This window comes from Eutrigla gurnardus (assembly GCF_963514095.1).
Source record: "Eutrigla gurnardus genome assembly, chromosome: 3".
Classification (NCBI taxonomy): domain Eukaryota; kingdom Metazoa; phylum Chordata; class Actinopteri; order Perciformes; family Triglidae; genus Eutrigla; species Eutrigla gurnardus.
In genome coordinates this window covers 13,064,334-13,074,286 of record NC_139917.1, presented here as the reverse complement: position 1 = coordinate 13,074,286, position 9,953 = coordinate 13,064,334, and the positions used below count along the sequence as shown (strand labels likewise).

Sequence of the window (9,953 nt, the reverse complement as noted above, 5' to 3'; positions counted from 1 at the left end):
CCCTCCTGCTCGGAGACAAGATGCCACTTCATAACGACGCTGCAGCTGATTGGCATTTATTAGTGGCAGGCTCTCCTTGGTGTCTCAGCAGGGAGAGGAAGGGTAACGATAGGTGGAGGTGATGATAAGGGGGGTTTAACCTTAATGGAGTCTGAGAGGGGAGGGGGGGTGGGGTGATAATTTCAGACAGAGGTGAAGGTTGGAGTTGGGAGAGATTAAAAACATCCTCCTCAGCCCTGATATTATTCCAGTGTTGGTGCTGACTCCTGCTGGGTGGAGGTTGGCGGATCAGAGCTGGTCTTGGTGGGTGTGTGGGTGTGTGTGTGTGTGTGTGTGTGTGTTTGTGTGTGTGTGTGTGTGTGTGTGTGGACAACAGCTGGAGTAAAGGCTTGCTGTCACCTTTGTCACATACTAGAGAGACTCTCCCCTCTTTTTCTGGCCTTTCTCCATTTTCTCCAGCCGAGTCACACTCTTCCCACCTTTTTCATTCTCTCCACTGACATTTCTATTCCATACTTTGGTTCTTGTATTACTTCATTAATAACATCATTGTGTCACGGGGCGGGTAGATGATTCATGGTTTCCTCATCATAATAAGGTGCATGAGCTGGTTCTTGTCATTGTCCCTCCATTCAAACAGGGGGCACTGTCATCTCTATTCTCATGCTGGGAACTTGAGTCCATGTTTGGAACCTAGAACAAGAGAGCGTGTCTGAAGGGGTTTATTAAGTAATACAGAAAAGCTCTGCAGAAGCCTGCGCTGACTCGCAGTTCCTCCGGGTTGAAAACAGTGCTTGGTGAGCAGAAGTTCTTTGTTAACGTGAGAACAGATCAGAGCAGTTTTGTGTTCACTGGTTTGGTTTTATTCATTTCAGGCCTGTGAGTGTGAAGAAGAGAAATGAGGCTCCTGCTGACAATCGTTCTCATTCTCCTGTTCCTATGTGAGTTTATGTTACACTGATACGGTCCAATAATTGCTCTGTGTGTGTGTGTGTGTGTGTGTGTGTGTGTGTGTGTGTGGTTCCTCTGACTACGTATCTGTCCATTGCTCATTTTTCAGGGCTTCACAAGTCTCAGACGCATGGAAATGCTTGTGAGGTACGTTGATGAGCCTACATGTGCTTTAATACACTGGTTTTGGTCAATTTGAGAGGTTAACAGATGAAGAATATTGCTGCACACATGAACTTGAACTTTTCTCCAATTTTGTATTCTCTTGTGAAATGTTGCATACTTTTTAAGTAAGAAAAACCTTTGAATTACACAATTATATGAAGGTCTCGGTGGCCGAATGGTTACATGTCACTCTCCTCTTTCTGCATGTCTCCTTCTTCACTTCCAGCTGTCCAATAAGGATGAAAATGCTGCCATAAAATGTAAAAACTGGCTGGTGGCATTTAGATGCTAAAGAGTCAAATTATTCTTTCAAGACTTGGTGGAGACCATAACGGAGCTAAAAGAGACTCCAAATAACTTTCATTGTTGCTCCGTGTCAGTTTCCTTTTTTTTATCGAACTAATGTCCACTTTGTTATTTTAGGCTGTATCCCTGAGCGAGGCAGCCGTGTCTCTCCTCTTGTCCCCCCTGTCTCTGTACCGCTGGCTGGCGTCCACGCTGCTCAGACTCGTCCTGTCCGCCCCGGCTCTTGTCCTCAGCTCCCTGTATCACACCGTGCTGCTGCTCCTGGCCGGGCCTTGGTGCGTTGCCTCCGCCTGGGTGTCTCTGCTGCTCACTTGTCTCCACGTCGCCCTGTACCTGCTTCACTTGGTCCTGGTGGTCGGGGCGGTGGCCATTTTGACCCTCACGCGGCACAAAATGGCTGACGGCGCAATGGAGAAAGTTTTGCACCAGAAGAAACCGGAGAGGCGTCGCACCGAAACCACACTGGGGATGTTTGGTCGTAGAGTTGTGCAGCAAGGCTGAGTCGACTGGAACAATGACCTCAATTTGTTTGGACCTGCTCTAACTTTTTTTTATTTAATGAATGTACAGCTTCGCCTGATTTGTACACAGATTTTGTGCTTAAATTGGCTTTGGGACACTTTGTAGGAAGCAACAGGGGAAAAAAAGCGCTGATTAGTGTGCGTCCTCGTGATCTAAATGAGGGTGAAAATATATCTGCCGGTTGCTACTTTAACAAACCGTCTACAGCCGCCCCACTTATCTATCCCTCTGGTTTCTCCCTCCTCGTCTTTAAACGTGGGCCCCCAATTATCTCCGGATTGTTGTGCTGTTTTCTCCCCATCTGCAGATGTTATCATTAGACACGTCCGTCAAATGGAGATGAGCGGATCAGAGCAAAAGGGAGAGGAATAAGAGAATATTTTCTGCATTCATCGTGCCTTTAGATGTGTGCGTGGCGATTCAGCGTGGGGCATGCGAACCATGTTCCTGAAAAACACCAATAAAGGGAGTTAACGGGGAGAGAAACTGCATGTGGCACGGCCGTGGAGCCAAGGCGGCGGATGCTCGGCCAGCCAGTAAACAGCGTGCGCTGACACGCTGTGGCTCTCGGATCTCAGGGAAGCATTAAAAATTGCAGGAAAAAACAATTTTATCGAAACCTATTAACACTCCAGCCAAAGGGTGCAGTCATATAAAGTAATGGTTGAACTTTGTGTGCCGTTGTAAATGTGTGTGTGAAAGAGACAGACAGAGAGACAGAAGGGAAATGAGGCTGGATCATAGAGATTTATTACATGGCCGTGGCATCCTAATTAGCATAAAGACTGGACCGGCCCACTCAAGCAGAGAATTAAAAACCTTAATTGTGCTGTCAGCCTCCCTCTCTCTTTCTCACTGCTGACTCTACTTCGTCTCTCCCCTCTGCTTATGAAGTAGCCTCCGTCCGAGCTGTTTAATTGTTGCTGATAAATGGGAAGCGGGATGTTTGTAATTGTCTCAGAGAGGACGACGACGGCGATCGTCGAGGACGATGACGGAGGGAGTTTTCCTATTTGGAAAGAGCAGAGTGAGGAGGCTATTTATCAAATGTTTGTTTGAAGGAGGGAAATGAGTTTGGCAGACACAAGGAAGCGTGGTGGAAGCGACTGGGCCTTTATGTGGAGCTAAAGTTTTCCAGTAGAATGCCACATTCACATCATATGGGACGGATGGTGGAGATGGGAAAGGTTCCCCAGGTTGCATGAGGGTTAAAAACAATTGATGTTGACATTATAGCACTTAACCTGACCCATATCCATCTGAGAATCCATCATTAGAAAGTGTTTGGAAACAAATACTCAGCTGCAGGCATGACAAAATGATTGCGAATTAGGATTTAATTTAATGATCAAAATATGCTAAAAACTCAAGATGGCACTAAAACATACTGGTATCACTTTATAGTTTAGGTAACAAATATTTTTTATTGTGGCACATCTTTTTTTTGTGAAAAACAATCAAACAATCTTAAATAAAATGATCAGAAAGCATAAGGTCTCCCTGCATAAATAAGGATAAATGCATTTTTATTTTCTCTCCTGTATTTTTTTAATTCGGGCTTTTCTTCTCACTTCTCTACTATGACAGCTTTCAAGTCACTCCTGAAGATATTGACGATTATCTTGATAATAAAAATGAACCACGATCAACTTATTGTGAGTGTCGCCATCTGCAATAAAATCCTGTATCGTCCTGTTCCTACTTGGCAGGGGATTGGAAGAACCATCTGTCAATCAAACTCTTGTTGGGCGGAGAGTAAACCATATTTTCATGAAGAAAAGCCTTCAGTATTGTTCGTTGCTCTTCAGTGAATACATTCTCTCCAGTTCTGATTCTGTAGCTGCATCTACACTATTGTCTTGTTGTTTTCAACAGTCGGCTCTCTCTGTGATGTCACACCCACAGCTAAGCCACGCCCCCTAGCTGCCGGTAGCTCCTCACGGGATGCTGATTGGTCCATACTTATGCACAACAACTTACCTGAAGCCTGATGAGATGGGTTTTTGTGTGATGTGTAATGCTACGATTCTCGCGTGACATCGCTAGAATCCAGCTGCTGTGGAAGGACACTTTTTAGGGGTTAATCACCTTAAACAATGGAGGCATCCATGTTTGTTTCGTTTTCATGAATTGGTGCTTCCAGAAGAAAACAATCTGTGGCAATTTTACTTTGACCACCACACAAAAAGTAAATGTATTTCATGATAATGGAGTGGTTTCTTTTTTGCGTAAGCATATTATTTGATCATGGCCCGACGGATCATGGATCAACGTTTGTAGCATTTGTAGCATTTGTAGCATTTGTAGCCTGGTCGCAGATATAAGTATTTGCTTTGCTTGTTGCATTTCTCAGAGATGTCCTGTAAAAATCAAAGAATGTCTTCTCACTTTCTTCTTTGGGTTGGCTATCAGCGCTAATGCTACCTTTTCTAGGCCGTCTCCTGCTTTCAGAAACATAAAACCACCAGCTGAGTGCCAGAGGATTTGACCTAGCAAACAGACAAACACTTCCAATCATTATTCCTTATGTAATATATATATATATATATATATATATATATATATATATATATATATATATATATATATATATATATATATTCCATATATTTAATGAAAGAAATAAAGTAAAGAACATGCTGTGCACATTACATTATAGGCATGTTTGAGGGCACCATAGCACCAGATATTCAAATAAAATGTAAATGTAAATGTGGTGCACGTTGTTCCAAACACCTCAAATTTGGAGAAGAAAAAAAAAAAATGAATAAAAATGTACCACTGCCCACATTAATTAATTTAAGTGACCTCTGGGAAATGTAGTCCAAAAGCACTGCAGCAAAGTCCAATAGCAACAATTGGACCAAATTTATTGATATAAAAAAAAATATCACTAAAACTTGACGTGTTAGCTCAACGTGGGAGAAATAAGGACATATTAAGGACTAAGGGAGTAATCGGCAAGAAGAGGAAGGCATGGAAGGAGGCGCGCAGCAGTGGAAGGTTTCTCAGGAGGAGGAGGAGGAGGAGGAGGAGGAGGAGGTGTTTTGCGAGGGTCAGTCCTGTTTGTGCGTCTCTGCTGTCAAAGCCTCTCCTGCAGCAGCAGACGAGGTTAAGACTTAAGAGGCCAGCCGCTCTCTCACACTGCCTCTCCCTCAGCACTGACAGCTCGCTCGCCCACACACACACACACACACACACACACACACACACACACACACACACAGTACACCCAACATGCTTTGTCTTAAACTTTCCACTTTACCCCAATCCTCCTACCTCCTTTTTAACCTATCTGCCCTTCCTTTGGATCTCTTCTTTTCTGTCTCCCGTTCCCCCCGTGCTTCAGTTTCTCTCATTGTTTTTCTGTTTCTTCTTTTTCCTCCCTCTCTCTCTCTTTTCTCTCATTCTCTAATTGGTCTCCGCTAGGTTAGCTTAGACAGGCCTATTCATCATAGCACTACCCTCAGAGGCAAACCTTCAGGGAGCGAGGGGGAGATAGACGGAGTCAGACGGGAGGGCGCAAGGGTCTGCCGCTTGTCAACCCGTTCCTCTCCTTTCTCCCCCATCCTTTCTCTCTTTTCTCCCTCCCTCCTTTCTCTGCTCAGTTCATAGATGTCAGTTTTGTAGAGGGAAGTGGGGGTGAGGGAGGGAGGGAGGGAGGAGGGAGGGAATGTAGACACATTAGTTAGGCTATTAGTTCAACAAGCTGCTTCCATGCCTGTCAATGGTCCGACATCCACACGCAGACAGACATGTACACACACACACACACTGCACCGACATTTGTTACATGTAGTATCTGTGTGTGAGAGTGATTGTGAGTGACGGACCGACAGGGAAAAAAACTTTACATGGAACTGCGTTTCTGGTGTGTGGGGGGCCGTAATGAGTGAAGGGCAGCACATAAGCACTACAAGCCTCACTCATCTTACCACTGTCGCTGTGTAATCGCTGTGACTTCAGTGTGTGTGTGTGTGTGTGTGTGTGTGTGTGTGAACATGGATGCCGCTGTAAAGGGCAATGAGAGGCATGTAACAGCTCATTCTGTGAAGTCCAAATGTCTTCTGTGAAAGGTCAAAGCACATTTTTTTCACTCTTAAGTGTGTCAGAGTTTCTCCTGGTTTGATGAGCCAACAGTCAGGGCAGCAGAGGACTGGCTGGCTTCTCTCAGATGCAGTGGATTTAAAAAAAAACGTGCTTGCATTGTAATGAAACCAAGTGATTATTGTGATTGTGATAAACGGTTATGTTGGGTTTGAAACTTCTTTGTGACCGACTTTGTGATTGCAGTTTGCAAATGTCACTGGATGAGAGTTAACTCAACCAAATAAATGTGTTCGCTTTTAGTCAAATAGTATTTAGTAATTTAAAAGCAAAAAGCATTGATTTAAAAATGTCTAGAGGGATCCATAATATTAAATAATTATTTTTGGATGACTAACTTTATTTATTATTGCCTTTACTAACTCACTTACTTTCAGTCTCTATTTCAATTGATATTAAAAACACATCATAATAATTCCTAAATACTACAAATTAAGAAACACTTGTTTCTTGAAACTAAAACATTATTAACTGAAGTAAAACTGGATTTGAGCATGCCTGGAATGTGTCAATAATGGTTTGGAACAGAAGGATGTTTACAATGGAAAGTATACAGTAGGTTAACCTTTACTTTCTCTTGTAAATAAATGTTGCTAACCTGAAGGTTTGATTGCAGCCAGGTGGCAACCATTGGGTCTAAAAAGTGAAGCCAAAGTGGAAGATCCTTAAACTTGCATTCTCTCTGCTGGCCATCAGGGGGCGACTTCAAAAAGAAGTCCAATTGTACAGAAGTTTATGAGAAAATGACCATAAAGCAGGGTACGTTTTAGGGCGGGGCTACCTTGTGATTGACAGGTCTTACAACGTTCACTCTTTCATAATTGTGTTTACAGTTCATGTAAGCTAATGGAACATTTTGGTCACCTATAAATCTCTTATTTAGCATTTGGTTGTACTTAGTGCCACCCTCAAAAAGCCAAGATGGCGACGGCCAAAATGCCGACCTTGAGTCTTCAGGCCCGCAGTCCATAAACCAATGGGTGACGTCACGACGGCTACGTCCTCTTTTGTACATACGGTCTGTGATTGCAGCCCTACATCCAGAGGAATCTCACAATCCTGATATCCAAGTGTCAGGAAGGAAGCACGGCCTCCTTGATGACATGAGACAAATATTTCCATGCATGGATGATGTAGAGAAAAAGAAGTTGACTTAGTAGAGGTGTTGCAGAATCATCCTTGTGATTCAGTTGTTAAAAACATGTATGGTCATCTGACTGCTTCTGTTTCTTGTACAACGTTAGCATAACTAACAGCAGTGATCGGTCAAATCTACGAAAACAAGACCCAGGTTATAATAAACCAGAGGAACCCTTTACATAAATGAATACAGAAATATAAATAATGCATAGTGTTCACATGCCTGTTGCACATCTGCTGTAATGTTTCGACATCCAAACAATTGCACTCGCGGCGATAAACAGTTTAGAGCAGAGAGCGAGCAAAGATGGCAGAGAGAGATTCGGGATGCAAACACAGCAGCCGTCATGAATATGCAACAGATGTATTCACATGCTCCCTGCTCCTTCCTTTTCCTCCTCGGTTTTGTCAGTTTCTCTCTTCCTTCTCCTCCTCTTTGATTCAAAGACCCTGCTCTCTCACTCCTAATATCTCTTCAGCATCTCCGCTTCATCCCCCCCCCCCCCCCCCCCCCTCCTGTATGAGCACCCTCTTCACTAATCAGCTGAGGCCCAATTATACTCATTTGGCCCCACACATCCTCCCTACAGGGGCTCTGGAGGGCCAAAACATACTGATGCTGACTGACGTTAATTTGCATGACTTCTTGGCCTCCATAAGTACTTCTGTTGTCTGTCTCCTGCTCTTGTGGGAGGAGGAGGAGGAGGAGGAGGAGGATGGGAGGAGGAGGGGTAGAGCATGTCAATGCCGAGTCATCTTATGTAACCTGCAGCAATAGGAGGAGAGTGAAGAGGGCAGAGGGTGTGGCACTGCTTTCTAAATAACTGAACACTGTCAAACTCTTCTTTTTCAAGCCGACGTTGATCTGACGGACTGCTCCTGTCATGCAAACGTGTTATAAACACTCGTGTTTGGCTACATTTCAGTAGTCCACTAGCATAGCAAAGCTGTTGCAGTACTATGGGAGTGCAAAATAAAACTTCCCAACCATTCTGTACTCTAACTGTGCTCTTGTTGTAAGTTGAGGGGGAGAATGTTAGAATAAAAAGACCCTTCAGCTGACATTGTAAGAGACAGATTTTTAAAAAAGAGATATCCCTAGTATTAGTAAAGCTTCCAAAACACTGGATCCTACAATTCCCATAATGCAACTCAATAGCATCTCGCTAAGCACCATTTCTCTTCTCTCTTCATCTCTTTCAAACCCCATGACCCCCAGTTTTTTCAAAATAAAAGTGTGTTCACACCAATTCCACTTTTTCAGTCACACTATGGATATCTGAGCTTCTACGTTCACACCGCAGTTACAAGTGACCTGAATCTGATTTTTTCGCTCATATGTGACCCATATCTGATTTGCTTTTGACAATGTGAACAGCACAAGTCGCATTGAATCTGACATTTTCTAATCAGATTCAGGCCACATTTAAATGTGGTACTGAATCGGATACGTATCGGATTTTTTTGAATGCGACCGCAGTCTGAACAGCCAGGTCGCATTTAATGCGACTTTGACGTCATTCTGACCCGCGCTGCACTGTTTTGTAAATGAATGACAAATAAAGTTGATTGAAAAGCGGGCGGGAGCCAAAACAAACATGGAGGACAGCAGCGAAGCAAATTTGCCGGCTGCCGCCACACACTGTTTTTAGCATGAAGCCATACAGTCCCATGTTACCGGTTGCCGTTGCCATGTTCGCTTCCGTAAACACCGCTGTGGCGTGATGTCATCAATGATCAACTGCGCATGCGGGTCACTTCAGGAGCGTGAGCTGTTCACACAGCAATCCGTAGACAGGCCGCATTTAAAGAGGTAATGTGAACAGCCAAACAAAAAATCGGATTTGAGCCATAAATCGGAATTGTGCATTAAGACCTGCGGTGTGAACGTAGCCTTAGAGTATCCATCTGATACCAGTGCTTTAAATGCATACGTGCAAATAAAAACAGAATTGCCATTGAAATGTTATTTATTAAAGTCATGGTATCCGAGTCAGTATGAGACCAATATCAGTAGGCAGCGCTGCTTCTCTAGTTTGTCAACATATTAATCCTGGTCTGTTGCTGGAGTATTGGGATAGGGAAATGTGTGTGGAACCCTCTGGGAGCCCACAGGGTTAATCCAGCCCTGCTTGAATAAAACAGTGATCATTAACTTTCACGTGAGTGTTTATACTTCACCACGATTCTTCCCTACACAACCTTACAGGCTGCCTTTAGTTGGCAAGGACCCAACATGAGCTTGGACCCTCGCACGCACACACACACACACACACACACACACGCACACACACACACACACACACACACACACACACACACACACACACACACACACACACACACACACACACACACACAAGCGCACTGGTGTCCTGGGCAGGCACCCAAACTGTGGACAGCCTGTCCTGTGTCTCAAGCTGGGATTCTGCTGTTTTCTGTGTGTGTGGCGTGTTGTCGCCATGTCATGGCTTGTGTCCTATTATCACCCTTCTCCCCCTTCCTCCTCCCCTTTCTCTCCACACACACACACACACACACACACACAGACACTTCTTCTGCCCCCTCCTGGACTCGGCCAGCAGCCAAGACTGCAGCACTGGGACACTCAGAGTCCGTGCCCCCCCCCCCCCTCTTGGGCTCTTGAGACGACTATCCAGTCTCACGCTGGATGCTGAGGAATGTGGCGATCAGACCAGCAATAAGTACACATGTTTACATGCATGGAAAATGTGGCCAAGAATTGACACAGAAACTTTAAC

The 9,953-nt window shown here is 44.3% G+C and overlaps 1 protein-coding gene across 1 annotated transcript; it reads left to right on the top strand.

Annotated features, from left to right (window-relative positions):
- The first annotated feature begins 874 nt into the window (after positions 1 to 874).
- LOC311010612 (uncharacterized protein) lies at positions 875 to 3,440 on the top strand. The gene is made up of 3 exons (XM_084005183.1): positions 875 to 941; positions 1,061 to 1,098; positions 1,540 to 3,440. Exons 1-3 carry the CDS (start codon positions 899 to 901, stop codon positions 1,921 to 1,923), a joined length of 465 nt encoding a protein of 154 aa, XP_083861309.1. The 5' UTR covers positions 875 to 898; the 3' UTR covers positions 1,924 to 3,440.
- Positions 3,441 to 9,953: the final 6,513 nt, after the last annotated feature.

What these genes read in the sequence shown, in the direction of transcription:
- LOC311010612 (XM_084005183.1), top strand. Translation starts at nt 899, where the DNA reads ATGAGGCTCCTGCTGACAATCGTTCTCATTCTCCTGTTCCTAT. An exon ending in TCTCATTCTCCTGTTCCTAT is followed by an intron (nt 942 to 1,060) that starts GTGAGTTTATGT and finishes CTCATTTTTCAG; the next exon opens with GGCTTCACAAGTCTCAGACG. An exon ending in CGCATGGAAATGCTTGTGAG is followed by an intron (nt 1,099 to 1,539) that starts GTACGTTGATGA and finishes TTGTTATTTTAG; the next exon opens with GCTGTATCCCTGAGCGAGGC.